At 35.7% G+C, this 18,658-nt stretch overlaps 1 protein-coding gene across 1 annotated transcript in view; it reads right to left on the minus strand.

Annotated features, from left to right (window-relative positions):
- The window catches only part of ST8SIA6 (ST8 alpha-N-acetyl-neuraminide alpha-2,8-sialyltransferase 6), a 123,913-nt gene that overhangs the window by 38,851 nt on the left and 66,404 nt on the right, over nucleotides 1–18,658 (minus strand). The window contains exon 4 of the mRNA XM_019752064.3: nucleotides 4,515–4,601. Within this exon, the coding sequence (XP_019607623.2) occupies nucleotides 4,515–4,601 (87 nt within the window). The remainder of the gene's footprint in view (nucleotides 1–4,514; nucleotides 4,602–18,658) is intronic.

Here is an 18,658-nt window from a genome sequence, read left to right on the forward strand (position 1 = left end):
TCCAGGGAAAGGCTGTGAGAAGTTATGGACACGAATCCCAGCTACAGTTCTCAGACTCATAATTAAGTATTGAATGAATAAAAGCTTAATAATCTATAAAAAGAGGACAAACACTGTTAAGTGGGAGGGAAAATAAGATTGCTGAGAAGATAGGCTTTTAAAAGGCCTTATTTCTGACATAAAATAACTTTAAACAGTAGTTGCCTTTCTTTTTCAGAAAAGGCCATTTTCTCTAACATTCATATTTATCCTAGAAAAGGAAACATCTTCTGCACCTGGTTGTCCCAAAGGCAGCTTAAACACAGCCTGTCTAGAATGAGCTTCTCTTCTCAAAAGCAATTTCTCTTTGAAATCTTCCTACGTATCAGTGGCACCATTATTATCCCAATCAACCAGACCCAACATTTCTCATTTGTCATCTACGCTTTCTTTTTCTTCTCTTTCAATTAGAAAACTAGCAATCATAAGCAAAGCCCTGCCATTTCTTCAGTCATGGGTACGAGTACTCCAGCTATTTATTGGGTACCATCTATGAGATGGCTGCTGGAGAGACAAAGATAAATAAAATACACCATGCCTCCAAGAAGCTCATAGTCAAGTAACTGTCCCTTCTTTGATACGTTGATAGCCATCATTGTTGTTGTAAATCTTCATCATTCTGCAGTCACCTTTCTACAACCAGCCCCACTGTTCTTCCTTCAGTCTATTCATGCCCTTCTAAGACTCCAATCTGCTTAAGATGTTGCATAACATTATTTCTCTAAAATAATAAATTCATCATGTGATTCCCTTGATATAAGTGTCTCTATTGGGATCTAGGTATCTACAGAAAGCTTGTGGACTTTATCTGATAATCAGAGCCCTGTGCATCAGGGGCACCCCTTTGACCTATAAGTATGCCCTTTACCCCAAGCACCCTCTAGACCAAGTTCACTGCTCCTGAAACTTCCTCATGTTTAGTCCTGGTCTCACGGCCCCTGTATTGGGCTCTCCCACCCTTTATACCCATCCTCAGAGTCACAGCTCGGTCCTGCCTCTCTCCACAAAATGGTTCAAGAAATTACATCCCATGGTTATCATGCATTGATATATTACAGTATTTGTATACATCACTCATTTTGACACTATATCATAAATATTCACACTCTGATGTTTTGTCTCTCCGAACTGACTACAATTTCTTTGAGGTCAGCAAGAAAACCTGGTATTTTTCTTGTTTACTTTCATGCATCCCTTGATTTAATATCTGTTTACTGAGGACCTACTTTGTGCCCCATCCTATACCAGGCTGAAGAGGTCTCCTGTGCTTTGACATCATAAACCCTAAACAAGTATTTGTTGATAAAGAAAATGTATCCCCTCTTCTAGCAAGTGGCCTATTAAGAAAATTAATTCTAAAAAGGTCTCTTATTTTGAGATCATGTGACCACAGAAGTCCCATCATTTTCAAATAGCCTCTAGGTATTGGCGGCTGCAAATTGCAGCAATCAGGTTGCAGTGGGATTTACAAACTATTCACTTGCTCATATCCTTCAGAATTTAAAGCAACTTTTCAAATTCCTGCTAAAAGAATATTACCACCTTTTTAAGCTCACATTTCACTTTTCTTCAACTCGGTATAAAATGCTGTGCATAAATTAAAAAAACAGTTTAGCGACCTGATATCTATAATAATAGGGGACATTTCTGTAATGTCCACTTTATAAATAAGCCAGAAACTCCCCAGATTCGGCCAGCTATATTAGTAAAAATTTAGGAATGTGGGCGGTTTATTATGATATAATAGCACATACTTTTGTTGAGGGTTTATCTAATTTAGTTTATTAATATGCCCATAAAAAGAACATTACAATAAAATAAATATTCAAGTAAATAAATATCATCATGACTGTTCTCTTGGATGACAATAAGCAATAATGAGAGTCCCAGATGTTTACTTAAATTGGCCCTGAAGGGACAGATAGGCCATTGGGTTGTCATCATGGTTACAGAGCCATTTTTTATACCGTGATGGTACAAAAGGGAAAACGTCCATTCTGTCTGCAGACCATCCATGTATATAGCTTCTACCCATTATAGTTTGCCACAGTGACACTCATGCAGCTTTAGATTTCAAGGGACTCCCATTTTTTTCTAAAGAAAGAAAGAAAATAGGAAAGAAAGAAAAAGCCTTTATAGAGAATTATTTTTTAAATTGAGCCATTGTGTGTGAAAACTTGCAGAGATAATTTAAGGCTTTCAATGAGGTTACCTTCTCCCAGAGAGGATGAAGTTTGCTTTCTATCAGGCATCTAGGCTAAGGGCAGACTTAAAACTGATTGAGGATGGAAATGATTCAAGTTTGGGCTTCAGTCTCGGAGAGAACTAGGCTTTTCTAGGGATGGCTGGCAGCTCTGCTCAGTCTCTCGGCCTCTCAGCCACGCTTTTGCTTTTGCAGTTTGGCCAGTTCCCTGTGGGAAAAGGCAGCCCCAAATGGTGGGCTCTTTCCCTCAGGTTCCCTTTCTTCTGGTTCTTAGTCCTGTAAGTTCTCCCTGCCTTGGTAACTCACCAATGCTCTCCAACAGATGCTGAGTATACTTTGTTTTGTTTGTATTATTCTCAGAGACTTGATCTGAATCAACTTCAGAGCCAGAAGTAGAAGCTCCTTTGTCACTATTGTGATTACTGGTGTCACTCTTCATCTAGTCTTTCCAGCTAATTATCTTGGATTGATCCTCAATAGCTCGTTATTCCAACATTTCCCTCTTCCTGTTTTGCCTGCACATGTAGCAAGGTCTCTCCGAACCAGACTCTTCAGTCATTCATTGATCATTGACCGTTTAAGTTACAGGTGCCTGTGTCACTTTCTATCTGGTCTCCCTGTCACTTATCTCTCCAATATAGTCTCAAATAGGACTGTGTCTTAGTCTGTTTGATGTGGTCTGACTATGACGTGGTCTGTTTGACGTGGTCTGACACTATGACTGGCTGGTGTATGAACAACAGATATTTATCTTCACAGTTCTGAAGGCTGGGAAATCCAACATAAAGGTGCTGGTAGATTCGGGGTCTAGTGAGAAGATGGTGTCTTCTTGCCATGCCCTCTCATGGTGGAAGGCATGAGAAAGGAGTCCGTGATCTCTTTTATGTCATTAATCCCACTCATGATGGCTATACCCTTGTGAACTAATCACCTCCCAAAGGTCACACCTCCAAATACCATCACATTGGGGATTAGGTTTTCAACTTATGACTTTTGAGGGGACACATTCAGTCTATAGCAGAATGTGTAACATAAAATATCCTGTAAATGAATAAAGAGGAATCCCCTTTCCCATCCCTCACCTTGAAGTGACAGGATAGGTGCTCAGTGGTATCCCACAAGAAGCACAACAGCCAAGTATCTACCCAATGGAGAAGATAGTCACTTTCAGCTTTCACCCAAGCAGGAATTTACTCTTTCACCCAATGGGAATAGACCAGGACCCCTCGCTCATTGGCAGCAACTCAAAGGCAGTTGGTCCAATGACTCCAGCATATACGGACTGAAAGTGGGGCAGGCAGAACCATGGTATCATGGAAACAAGAACAGCTGCCTACCCAGAGTAAAGAAAGCCGAGCAGCAGATAGTTCTTAGAGAATCTTAAGGGAAAGCAAAGTCTCTTTCATAGAAGGTTTTTTTTTTAGAGACTTAATACTTAACACAAACTTTGAAAATACGAACCAGTAAAGATGAAAACATAAATCCTGGATTGTAATATAATAAAATTACTTGGCACAGGACAAAAGCTCTACTGATACACAGCAAAGAATCAGAATATGAGCCAAAAAAAGAAGCAGAGCAATGTAGACCAGGCAGCACAGAGACTACTGTCCTGGCGGCACAGAAGAGCAGCTATTGGGGAAGTGGTGCCAGGTAAGTATCCATGTCCCCACGAAGCCTATTGTCTTAACACAATTTATTCTGTCTGGGTGGATTCCAAGTTATCCAAGCACAGAATAGCTTTATAATGATCAATGGATCACCTGGTCTTGTTAGGTTGATGGCTCCTCCCAGGGTTATGGCCTGGAGCAATGCCACTCCTGAATGTTGTCGGTATTAGAAAGGCAATGAGAAAAGCTGTAAGAGAATAGGCAGCAAAGAACACAGTTTTTGCTCTAAAGTGATGGAATTGTGGATGATTTTTCCCTTCTGTGTTTTCCAAACATTCCTGAATGCCATTACATTTTATTTATAAAATAAATAAACCTCAAATACAAACGGTACAAAGAAGCAATACCCTCTAAAACATAATAAAAAGTATGACAACAACTTTCTTTTTGAACTTGGGGGTTTTTGTAATTAATTCCAGTAACATAATTACAAATTTCTGTATCAGAGATGGGGATGGAGTGCCAGGTGCCTCCTGAAAGGGTCTTAGAATGAAATCACCTGATTGTCACTTGGCCCCTTGTGCTTTTCTTTTTAAAACATGTTGCTTATTTTCCCTACAAAACATTTTTTATATTATATTATTTATGAAGAAAATTTTTACCTAAAATTCTCATATTCTTCTACTTGTCGTTTCCATGGACAGCTCCGTATATTTGTGATAATCTGAAGATAGTCCTCCTCTGAATACCTAAAAGTCAAATGTTAATGAAGTTAGAAAATAAAGATCTCCCATATTGCTAACCAAATATATGAGTGCTCTAAATCTACTGATTTTTAAGTCTACTCATTTTAGCCCTCTAAATCTTTCCTGAAATAAGGTGAAGGGGAAATAAGTAAATATCATAACTGTTTTGAAAATTCTAGGAACATACAATTCGCAAAGAATTATTATGTTGATTTAGGAATGTGTAATTTGCACATATCATAAGTCTAGTATTACAAACAAATCATGACAGCACACAACTCACATTCATATGCTATGGTCATTCACCTTAGCTTTAACTCATTGGCAAATAAATATATTTTTTATAGCTGTTTACCGTAAGTATATAGTTTATATTTTTTTCAGAGTCTAAGTTGATAGATTTACCTTGGGAAATATAGATAAAATTTCTCCAAAATAGTCATCTTAAATTTTAATTCTGAACAGTACACTAAAAACCCAGATTGGGCTAAATTAAGAGAGATGTATATTGGCATAAAAGACTATAGGCACAGAGGTACAGTTGATCAAGATCCTAGTTTCCAATAGATCTCCTTCTACCTGAAACTCCATCATTAAGTATTAATTCCTTTAATCACAGAATAGCCTTTAGTTTTTAAGGGTTATCATTTAAAATTCAAATATACTTTTGGGTGAAAGAACCCTTAAATGTTCTCTTAATTGGTATCTTAGTCATTCCTTGCCAGCTATTTGAGAGCAAAGGTCTGTAACAAGGAGAAAAAGTACATGTTGGTGAGGGAGGTGGGGAAGGGAAAGGATAGGAAAGAATCTTGTCAGGAAAATCACTCCCCCATCCCCATCCAGCAAAATGCAGATCCTCCAAACTTATCTCTGAAAGGAGATATTTGTTATAGGTGGGAAGATAATCAAACAAGTAACTCCTTTATTACTTTAAAAGTCCCTGAAATTTATCTATAGTTTGGATTTCTCTCCATTCATGTTGCTGCCAAGATGAATCAAAAATATTTTCCCTTGGTTCCCATTGTCCCAGCTAAGAAAAGCAGAAAATCTTGAAAGACTTAGTTAAATATGAAAAGAGAAGCAAAACAAAGCGCCATCATAGGAAAGATTAAATATCGTTTTACTTGCATATAAGCTTCCAACGTTAACAGATGTGGCTCACTTCCATGGGCACAGACTCATCCTAGTACACCGAGTGTCTTGAGAGATCCATACTCTAGCTCAAAGTTTTGTGTGGATGTGACATGTTCTAGATGGAGTGAAGACTGCTTATCCCACATGGTGAGAGATACCCAGAAACCCTCTGCATGACAGTGTTAAGCTCAAAAAGAATAAATATACATTCAGCAGCCTACCCAAATCTCTCTTAATTTGTAGCTCTTTAAGAGAGACATGGCACTGTAGCTATTCTCTCCTGTACAGGGAAGTCTTTTATCTACCACCAAAACATGGTTTTAAGTCATTTGATCATACTAAAAACAGGACAACAATTAGAGTACTATGTGTTCCAAGATTCATTAGGCAAACTAACAAAAAAATTGTTTTCTCACAAAACTCAACTAAAGAGAAAATGGAAAGGGAAGGGCCAGATACAAATATCTTATTTAATTAAATCAATGAGAATCACAATTGTATTTTAAGTCATCAACATAAAACATACCATAAAAAGCATAGTAAATGGATAATTACTATCCCATCATAAAGACTAAATGTGTCAGTTTAATTTTTTAAATGTCATTTATTAGACTAAAAAGACATTAAATTTATCATGATATAGAGCTAAGATAATAAATTAGTAAACTTGAAGACATAGCAATAGAAACTATTAAAAATGTAACATGAAGGAAAAAAGACTGAATCAAAATTTTACAGGGAATCATTCAGCTGTAAGACAGCCTCAAGTGGCCTAATATATGTGAAATGATGGTCCTAGCAAGAAAGAGAGATGAAAAACTTTTCTGCAAAAAAATTATGGTGGTAAATTTTCCAAATTTAATGAAAACTACAAACCCACAGATCCAAGAAGCTCAAAACCCAAAGCACAAAAAGAACATGAAGAAAACTACACTGAGGCACATAATAAAAAAAAAATTTCTTTAAACCAGTGATACAGGGAAAATTTTTAAACAGGTTTTTAAAAAGACGCATCATGTACATAGAAACAAAGATAAGAATTACAGCAGACTTGTGAAAAACAATGTAAATCAGAAGAGAGTGAAACAATATAATTAAAATATGGAAGAGGATTTAAGGGAACTCTCAATTAAGAATTCTATAATCAGCAAACCTTACAAAAAAAATGAAGGTAAAAGAACTTTTCCAGACATACCTGGAAGCCAAGACAAAGCCTGGAAGGATTCATGTCAGCAACCTGCAGTACAAAGTATGCTAAAGGAAGTCCTTCAGCCAGAAGAAAAAATAAAATCAGATTGAAAAATGGATTGACACAAAGTAATGAAGAGCACTGGAAATAGTGAATATACAAATATATACAAAAGACTTTTCTTATTTTTCTAGACCTCTTAAATAGATAATTGACTATTTAAAGTAAATATAACAATATTTATAACATACATAAAATTTAAGACATACATAGAAATAAATGCATGACAGCTATAGAACAAAAGCCAGAAAGAGCAGAGAAGGACAGAAGTGGTATAAATCACTTGAAAGTAAACTGTGATAAGAAAAGCATGTATACTGTTCACCTAAAGCAACTAGTAAAAACAAACAAAACCAAAAAAAAGTGATAACATGTAATTATAAAATTACTCAATCCAAAAGATGGCAGAAAAAGAAGGAAGGGGAACAAAGAGCAGGCAAATAACAAACAAACCGCAAGATGGCAGATTTAGACCCAACCACATGAATACTGACATTACATGTAAATAATCTAAACACACCAATTAAAAGACAGAGAACAATGTCAGATTGGAGTTTTAAAAAAACAGGAAACAATCATATATCATTTATAAGAAATCCATTTCACATAAATAATTAAGTTAAAAATAAAAAGACGGGAAAAGATGTACCATAGTAGAACTAATTAAAATGAAGCTGGAGTGGCTATATTCATCTCAGACAAAGTAGATATCTAAGCGAGGAATAATACCATGAAAAAAATAGGCTAAGAGCAGAAATTTATAAAATAGAAAGAAAAGAATCAATAAAATTGAAATCTGGTTAATTGAAAAATCAATAAAATTGACAAACTTCTTGCCACACTGATCAGGTACAAGAGAGAGAATATACAAATGACCAATATGTGACCAATGAGAGAGGATGCAGCACTAACAGTCCTACAGACATTAAAAGTATAACTTTATGCCAAAGAGTACAGCAACTTAGATTCAATGGACATATTCCTTGAAAGACACAAACTACCAAAGATCACTCAAGAAGAAATCAATAACCTTAATAGTCCTACAGCTACTAATAAAATTGAATTAGTGATTAAAAGCCATCCTGTAAAGACACCACCAGGCACAGATGACTTCACTGAAGAGTTTTATCAAACATTTAAGGAATATTAATACCAATTCTACACAGTCATCTATAAAATTGAAGCAGGGGGATACCTCCCAACTCAATTTATAAGAACACTGTTACCTGATATGAAAACCAGAAAAAGACACTAAAAGTAAAAAAAAATACAGTATCCTTCATAAACATAGATACAAAAGTCCTCAACAAAATATCAGCAAATTGAATTCAACAGAATATAAAAAGTGTAATACACTCTGTCCAAGAAGGTTGTATCTTAGGAATGGGAGGTTGATTTATTTGAAAATCAATTGATACAACTCACCATAATAGAATAAAAAAGAAAAACCAAACCATCTCATACATAAAAGAAGAAAAAGCATTTAACCTAGTTCAATATTCAACTATGACCAAAAACACTTGCCAAACTCAGTAAAGAAGGGAATTTACAGAAACTGATAAAGGGCATCTACAGAAAAAAAAAGCTTCAGCTGGGATTATATTTAATGGTGAAGGACTAAATGCTTTCCCCCTAAGATCAGAATCAAGGCAAGGATGTCCACTCTCACCATCTCTATTTCACATTGTACAAGAGGTCTCACCAATGTAATAAGGCAAGAAAAAGAAAAAACGCCATCTGGATTTAAAAGGAAGAAATAAACTATCATTATTCAGAGATAGCACAATCATCTGAGGAATCTACAAAAAAGCTACTAGAACTAATAATTTAGCAAAATTTCAGGATACAAGTACTGAATCAATTATATTTCAATACAGTAACAAGAAACAACTTGAATCAAAAGCTTTAACACTTCTATTTATAATAATATCAAAAATACGAACTACTTAGGAAGATATTTGACCAAAGATGTGCAAGACCTATACATTTAAAAGCACAAAATATTGCTAAGAGAAATTAAAGAAGACCTAAATACATGGAGCAATATCCCAGGCCCATAGGTTGGGAGACTCAGGATTTATCAAGATGTCAATTTTCCCCAGTTGACCTACGTATTTGGTGCAATTTTAATTAAAATTTCTGCAGTCTTTTTTGTAGAAATTAAGAAGCTGATTCTAAAATTCATGTGGAAATATAAAGACCTGGAATAGACACTAGAATGTGAAAATTAACAACAAATTTAGAAGAGTTTCACTCCCTGATTTCAGGATTTACTACAGTGCTACAATAATCAGAGAAGAGCAGTGTCTTATTTATGTCAAAACAGATATATAAATTAATGGAAGATTAAAGATCCAAAAACAAAGCTTTTCAACAAGGTAATTCAATAGAGAAATAATAATCTTTTCAACAAATGTTGCTGGGCAATTGGATATTATCTATTTTTAAAATCCTCAACTCTTACCTCACTCCATCTACAAATATTAACTCAAAATGGATCATTAATCTAAGTATAAGAACTAAAATTGGAAAATTCCTAGAACACAAGAAAAAATCTTAATGACCTTGGGCTTTGTACATACAATGCACAAAAGTACAAACTACTAAAAACAGATACTTATATAACTAAACTTTACCAAAATTAAAAGGTTACTTTCCAAAACACACTGTAAAGAAATGGAAAATGTAAGTCACTAGCATGAGACTGGAAAAATAAAATTTTGCATAACAGATATCTGATGAAGAATTTGAATCCAAGAAATCTTACAATTCAATGATAAGATGGACGACCCAATTAAAAATTGGGCAAAAGATTTAAATAGACACTTCACCAAGATGATAGGTAGAAATCAACATATGAAAAGATGCTCAACTTTAGTTACTAGGGAAATGCAAATTAAAATTACAATTAGATACCACTACATATCCACCAGAGTGGCTAAAATTGAAAAGATATACTGAGTTTGGCAAGGAGTGGAGTAACTGGAACTCTCATACACTACCAGTGGGAATGTAAAATATACAACTATTTCAAAAAGCCATTTTGTATTTTCTTCTAAAGGTAAACATACATTTATCATGCAAGTCAGCTATTCCACTCCTAGGTATTTCCTCAAAAGAAATGAAAACTTATATCCACACAAAGTTTACAGCAGCTTTATTTTTAACAGCCAAAACCTGAAAATAATCTAAATGGTCATTAAGAGTTGAATGGATAAACAGGCTGTGGCATACACATACTATGGAATATTGTTACTTTTATTCGGTGATAAAAAGGGAATGAACTTTTGATACTTACAAAACCAGAGCTCAATCTCAAAATAATTATGCCAAATGAAAAAAGCCAACCCAAAATTAGAGTACTCAATGTAGATCCCGTTCCAGAAAATGAAAATCAATCTACAGTGACAGAAAGCACATAAAGAGTTGCCTGGAAATAAAGGCTGGCATGCGGGTGGGCAGTGGTAGGGAAGAATGGATGGGAAAAAAGCATGAGACACCTTTGCTGGAGACACCAATTTGATTGGAATGATGGTGTATACATATGTCAAGACTTCACATTGCACACTTAAGTTGCACTTTATGGTACATCCTTTATACTTCAAAAAACTTTCAAAAATCTTCATTATTGAGCTAAAAAAAATTGTATTTTGCATGGTAACATAACTACAATAATAAACAATATATATCATCAGCCATTATTCAGATACTAGGATCAAATATCTAAAATTCAAAATTTTAGTTACTATGAACTTACAGTATATTTAAATGAATATGCTTTTTTAAAATTTATTTTTCACTTACAGTTGACTTCCAATGCTATACTAGTTTCAGAGGTACAACATAGTGATTAGACATTTATATACCTTACAAAGTGTTCACCCCAATAAGTCTAGTACCCATCTGACACCATACATAGTTATTACAATATTATTGACTCTATTCCCTATGTTGTACTTTACATCCCAGTGACTATTTTCACCATTGGCAACTTGTATTTCTTAACCCCTTTTGCTTTTTCATGAATGTGCTTTTTTCAAGAGTTCCCTGGAGAGCTAATAAGCTGCTACTTTCTATGTGCTCTCAGTACCTTGAGCAACATTCCTATAACAGCCTTTCTCACATTGAACTTCATTCTGTGTTTACATGTTGATTTCCGCCTTCTAGACTGTTTGTTTCCCTCTAGCATCCTTAAGGACTAAGCATTTCTAGCCTAACACAATCCCAAATCCCCAGCTGACAGTTCTTGTTAACCCAGGCAATACACATTTAAATATAAATGTGAAAGGTAATGAGGTCATAAACTACTCTGAATAAGTTCAAAGCAACATTTCCTTATCCCATGGATTATAGCTTCTACTTAATAACTTTCCCCAATGTTGACTTCCCCTCACTCTTCCTATTCACAACTGTGTTACAGCCTAGCCCTCCTACGGGATATCCACTGAAAACTCTCAGGTTACAGCTCAGTAGCTAGTCTGTTACTTCATCCATTACCCCAACTCATCCTTCCTACTTTCCCAATTTCTTAGCATGAAATGAAAGGGGTGTGCATGTGGTTTTACCCTCTTAAACTTTTGTCCTGTTTTTAAATGAGTAACCTATATTTAGACTACCCCATTTCCGTCTTCGAACACCCTCAGTAGTGATCAATGTAGAATCTGCTGAAGATTCCACAGAGAAAATGGAGGAAAGGGGTATGTGGCTAGGTCAGAGAGGTATAACCTCTGTTAACTTTTAAAAATAAAAAAATACAAGAATTCTCTATCTCATTTTGGCCAGCTCTTAGACTTGAGAGTAACGTCTTCTCTCAACCCTCTTTATGGCACAGGATGGGTGTGGGGATTCTCTCTTCCCTGCCTCCATACTATTATGTTCCAGCTAGCTCACTGAAGCTTGTGAGACCTGCCTGTTACATTTTCGAGAATGTCGTGAGCAGGTTGTTAAACCATTGATAGCTTGAAACTAGCCACAGTAAGGAGTATTTGCACTACAGGAACTGGCAAATGTGACAAATCAGGGCTCCCTCATCCCTAAGACAGTCGTTACACATGAACAAGTGTGTCGCTGCTCCTAACATTCTCCACCCAAAATGGGCAGCCCATTGACCCTCCTCAAATTTTTTCACTCCCCTCCCAGTCTGAGCCTTATGGAGGCCTGAAGAGAAGGCTAGGTGAGACTATGCTGCCACACCTGACTCATCAAGCAACACTGACCCAGAGTGGTCCTAAGCCTCAGTCAAACAAAACTACCACATTAGACCCAAAGAGCAACTACTGGTACTATCGTGGGAAATTAAAGGTGACTTTATGCCAACAAGATTTTGAGCAAATGCTTATAAGATGATTATACTTTTACTTTGGCTTCCCTGAAAAGCAGAGTTTGTGTCATTTTGAAACCATTCTTGCCTTTATATTAAGCTTAGTCTCGAACATTCAAATTACCACCCATGGTCAATTAAAGGTGCATTGTAAAATACGGATAGTCTTTAAAACATTCTGTTTAAGTGGTATGGATCTTCCAACACATAGTAGCTGGCTCCATTTCACTTACTATTGAAATATGTCAATCATAACACATCTAACTTTACCAATAAGGTAGCAACAGAAAGGGGCTTTTGACTTTCCAGTCAGTGATATTTAAAACCAAGTCATCACATAACAGAGCGATCTATTACAAAATAAGAAATACTCTTGGCCATTTTCCAATCAGAAGACAGTACTCAAGCTACTTACTTCCTCAGGGTACCGTGTTCAAAGAATCTTCCTCATGTCCAGTCTAGAAATGAAGCATCATCCTCTGACACAATAAAGGGGAAGACTAAACAAGAATAGCAAAGGAAGGTGTTTTCCTACATGCTTGCCCTTTCTACTGAAAACTATATCAGCAGCCAGCTTTTTTAGAAAATTAAGACAGCTACAATATCATCAAAATCTGTATGGTGGGAGTGTGGCTAGAGTGGAAACCCATCTGAGAAGGAAAATCACATATACGCACAAGTGTGGATTAATTGGTGGGATAAATATGTCTCTACAAAAGGTTCCTGTTATGTAAAATGCTCTAAATCACATCACACTTTCTGCAAATGTATATTTATAGTTGGTTTTCAGTTGCAAAGTAGAGCCCCCACCCCACAATCTTGAGAGGCAGCTATCCTTATGATATTATCCCCATGTTTATGGACGACAAAACTAAAATTTCTGAGAAGATGAATAGCTTCTCAATATTGTATTGTAAGTGGACGAGCTAAGAATTAAACTCATGTCTTTTGATTCACAGTCTGGCCCTCTTGCCAATATATCTTACTGCATCTCATCTATTTTCATAATGAAACCCAAAATTAATCCCATCAGAAACATTTTGTGGTCCCAAGACATACAATAAATCATAATGAATAATGCAGCAAGTTATTTCCAAAAGAATAAATAATGTTTATTTAAATCACTATTACTAATACTCAAAATGAGATACAAATCAATAACATACTAAATGACACTAAGTAAATATTACATTAAAATTTAAAATAGTTTTCTAGAAACTTCTCTTTGGAGATTAAGACCCACATGCTGTGACTTTTATCTCAAACAGAGCTTTTTAAAAGATATAATATCTGGTTAATTAATTTAATCATTAAATATTTTGGAGGTACTTATTAGATGCCTAGAAATTATCTTGAGGATATTCATTTATTAGTCCTATTTAAGCAGCTGAGATACTGATTAAGTTTCCTGCAACATCTCTTAATAGAGAAAGCCAACCTTTTGGTCTACTGAAATGGGTGGGGTCACCCCAGTTACATTAAGTCAGTAGATTTCTAAGCGGTGTTCTGTGTAGATCAAACAGTCTGTTGTAGCTAGTTTCTACAAAACCCCTGAAGAGCTTAGGTATACATGAAAAGAAATTCTGCAAATCAATACAGTGCTATAAGATTTTCAATCAATATAGTCAATCATTTCCACTGGGCAATACTTTTTAAAGGAATTGTTGATGAGTGCATAACAGCTAACAAAAAGAAGTATGTAGCAGGTACCCTGATTTGAGCAATGAATAGTTCTGACATACTGACATTCCATCCACTAAAGGTGGAAGAATTCAATTGACATAGTTTTCAACTCTACATGATGGTAACTTCCAATTAGAATGTTGTGGTTATTGTCAATTGGCGTAGGAGAAATAAATCTCAAACTTTTATTCACTCTGTTTCCTGTAGTGTCCCTCAGACAAGTTAAATATTCTAAAACAGCTTCAAGAATTAACTACTAAAGAGGCCAATGTTCTTCTTCAGAGCCCCAGGGAAATCTCTAAATTGCCATATGTGAAAAAAGTCAGATAATGATTTTTTTTTAAAAGAACACTGTCTCTGTCCTAGACAATGAACTTTTGGGGTTTCGATATTAATTATATGTTTAAAGCACATGCTACGAAACAGTGTAAGCAGTGACTAAACTTAGCCCAACCAAAGGGAATGGGGTGTCTATTTACAAAGGGGCAGGGCATGGTAAAGGAGAGGCTGCACAGAGTATTGGTTAGGCACACTAGGGCTAGCAACAGGGGCAGACTAGGAGAGCTGTTACTGCCCTGAGTCTATAGGCTACCCTGAAAGAGCTGAAGCTGTAGGTGTAGAAGAGGGCCACTGGGCAGGAGTGGTGGCCTTGGGTAGAGGACGCAGTCTCCCTCAAACACACCCACACAGAGGGATCCAGGGGCATAATACCCCAAGCTTTCTCGCTTCCCATTTGCAACTCTCCTGCTAATGACTTCCATGGGCTGACCCTAACTGGAAGCCAAAGGTTATGAGTCCAACTAATGTAGCCCAAGGAAGTCAGCCTTCAGGGGCATGCAGCAAGACACAAAGTGCAGAGAAGAGATCTGGAAGGTTAAAAAAGGAATATACAGTACAAACAAAAATCTATTCATGATGCTACTTATCAGAATTATTTGGGGGTAACTGAATTTACTGCAGTGCACTAGTTTGAAATAATGACAAAATCAAGCAGTGCCTCTTGACAAAACAAAAAATATATAATTTAAAGTATCTCCTTCACAAATATCTGTCACATGCAAATACATTACCAGTATAGAAAGAATGAATAAACAATGCATGAAGCTGCTATTTAAGATTTTCATATTTCCTTTTGCAACACAATGACTACAAGATTTCTGAAGATGCAAAAATGATGACCCACTTTTCAAGTTTATAGAAAGAAATCTCCAGACATATAAGAGGATATGCAGAGATGAAAATACTAGCCATTTAGTGATCTTACACTATCAATTTTTAGAAATAGGATCCTATATATCGTAAGGAAATGGAGAGAACCAGTAAGTTTAGGGTTTCTCCATCTCTTGAAGAGTAACATTATATAATTAAAGTGAGTTATAATAGTGAAGGAGCTAGCATAGAGAATATACCTAGTAAGATTTCTAAGCCATATATAAGTGACTATTACCTCTTAGCTTTTTAAATTCTTCTGACTCACATATGCAGAGTTGATTTCTCCCTCTGTGTCCTTTGTACCACCCTGTATCTACTATTTATCTTTACAACACTTATCCTTTTGTTTTCATGGACTTAATAAATGCTTATTGGGCATCTGTTATGTGTGAGGTACTGTTCTAGGGACCAGTAATACAAATAATGAACATAGATGTTTTTGAAAATCCATGTTCTCATAAAATTTTCTTATATTAGGGGATGATCGACCAATACAATAAACCAAATGTATGGGCTGAATTGTGTTCCCCAAAATTCATATGTTGACTACCCAGTACCTCAGAATGTGACTGTATTTGGAGATAGGGTCTTTGAAGAGGAGATTAAGGGCCACCTTAATGGAGTATGGTGGCCCTACTCCAATCTGACTGATGTTCTTATAAGAAAAGGAAATCTGTATATACAGAGAGACACCAGGAGTGTGGCAAACATAAAGAAAAGACTACGTGAAGGCACTTCAAAAAGGCAGCCATCTGTAAACCAAGGAGAGAGACTTCAAGAGAAACAAAACCTGCCAACACCTTGATCTTGGACTTTTAGCCTTCAGAACCATAAAAAAATAAATTTCTGTTGTTTAAGCCATCTACTCTGTGATAACTTGTCATGGCAGCCCTAGCAAACTAATATGCCAAATAATATTCAAATCAATAACATATTGAAGTACTATGCACTAGGTACTATGAAGAAAATAAAGCAGGAAAAGAGAGAAAGAAAGTATGTGAGAGCTGCAATTTAGGTGGAGTGATCAGGGAAGACCTTACTGGGAGGTAATAGTTGGGCAAAGTCTTGAAGAAGGTGATTAAATAGGCAATGTATTAATACATACAAAGGTGTGGGGGATAGGAGAGCATTCTAGGCAAAGGGAAAGACAAGTGCAAAGGCCTGAGGTAGAGGTAGGCATGGTACGTATGTTTAAGGAACAACAGTATAGTTAGGGTGGCTGGAAATCACTCATGAATCACTTATAAATCTGCTCATGAAGGTAGCAGATGAGGTCAGAAAGGTAACAAGAAAGCTGATAGTATAAGCCTTGCTGTTCAAAGTATGGACCTCAGATCAGCAGTATTAGTATCACATAATAAGATTGTTAGCAAAGCAGAAGCTCAGGCACTGTCCCAGACCTACAGAATCAGAACCTGTATTAAAACAAAATCCCCAAGTGATTTGTAAGCACATTCAAGTTTTTAATGGCTTTATTGAGATATAACTCATATACCATAAAATTCACCCATTTACAGTACACAAATCAATGATTTTTAGAGTATTCATAGATGTGTACAACCACCACTACAGATAATTTTGAATATTTTTATCACCTCAAAAATAAATCCTGTACATTTTAACTATCATCCCCTGCATCCCATAAGTTTTGGTATATTGTGTCTTCATTTTTATTCATCTCAAAGTATTTTTTGATTTCCCTTTTCATGGCTTCATGCACCCACTGCATAGTTAGGAGTGTATTGTTTAATTTCCACATATTTCTGAGTTTCTCAATTTTTTTAATGAATATTGATTTCAAATTTTATTACAATGCAGTAACATAACATACTTTGTATTATTTCTACCCTTTTAACTTAATTGAGGTTTTGTTTTATAGCCTAGCAAATAATTTATCCTGGAACATGTTTTATATGTAGTATCTAAGAAGAATGCATGTTGTGTTGTTGTTGGGTGGTGGTGTATCCTATAGATGTATGTGAGATTTAGCTGTTATATAGTATTGTTCAAGTATTCTATATCCTTGTTGATCTTCTGTCTGATTGCTCTGACTACTATTGAAAATAGGATATTGAAGTCTCCAATTATTGTTGAATTGCTTATTTTTCCCTTTGTTTCTGTCAGTTATTTGTTTTGTGTGTTTTGGTGCTATGTTGTTAGGTGCATATGTGTTTGTAATTGTTGTCTCTTCCTGCTGGATTGACCCTTTTATTATCTTCTTCTTTATTTCTATTAACGTTTTTTATTTTAAAAGTCTATTTTGTCTGATATTGGTTTAGCCATTCAGGCTTAGTTGTGGTTGCTGTTTGCATGATATATCTTTTTTTCATCCTTTTACTTGCAGTCTATTTGTATATTTTAATACAAAGTGTGTCTTCTGTAAGTAGCATACAATTGAATAACGTTTAATCCAGTCTGACAATCTCTGCCTTTTGATTGCATGATTTAATCCATTCACATTTAAGGTTATTATTATTACAGTTAGATTTATCTCAGCCATTTTACTGTTTGTTTTTACATGCAGCATGTATTTTTTGTTCCTCTGTTCCTCCTTTGCATCTTCTTTCACCTTCAGTGAATATTTGCTAATGTAGCATTTTAATGTCTTCAATAATTTTAACTACATCTTTTAGTGGTTGGTCTAGGATTTATCAGAATTGGCTTCCAATTTATACTAGTTTAATTGCACTGACTTAATTACTCTTATATATATATAGCTCTAGTCCCTTTTACCCCTTTTTGTGGAATGCTTGTTACACAATACTACAACTATTAATGTTATAAAGCCAACTACACATTGCTGTAATCATTACTTTAGCATCTGTAGTCAATTTCTTAGCCTGATACAGCTTTGCTCCCACTCACCTCCTTTGTGCTGTTATTAGTAAATATATTACGTGTATATCTGAGAAGTGCCTATAAGGACTTTGTAGGTTACTATAAGAATTTCATCTTTTATGAAATGGGAAGACACTGGAACAGAGAAGTGATCTGATCTGACTTACATTTAAAAAGATTCCTTCTGTCTTCTTTGCTGAGAATAGTTTCTAAGAGAGCAGGGGTGGAAGCCAGGAGACCAATTAAACAAAGAGGTTTGCCATAATCCATGAGTGGAATAAAGAGAGCTCGGACCAGGGTGGACATAGTAGGGTTAGCAAGAAACGAGCAGCTCCTGGATATGATTTGAAGGTAGACAATGAATTTAATGACCGATAATGAGAGGACTAAAAGAGAAGGGTCAAGGACAAGTATAAGCATTTAGATCTGAGCATGAGAAGAACAGACTGACCATTAACTGAAGGGGGGAAGAGTGCTAGGTACAAAGTTTAGAGGGAAGTCCAGGAGATCCTGTGCCATTTGTTAGGTTGGAGATTCTTTACAGACATCCCAGGAAGTGTTGACTGGGCAGAGGTACAGAAAATATAAATTTGAAATCATCAGATTGTAAGGGGTGTTAAGTCC

The sequence above is a fragment of the Rhinolophus sinicus genome, chromosome 1 (assembly GCF_057876585.1).
Source record: "Rhinolophus sinicus isolate RSI-liver-muscle chromosome 1, RSI-T2T, whole genome shotgun sequence".
NCBI lineage: Eukaryota > Metazoa > Chordata > Mammalia > Chiroptera > Rhinolophidae > Rhinolophus > Rhinolophus sinicus.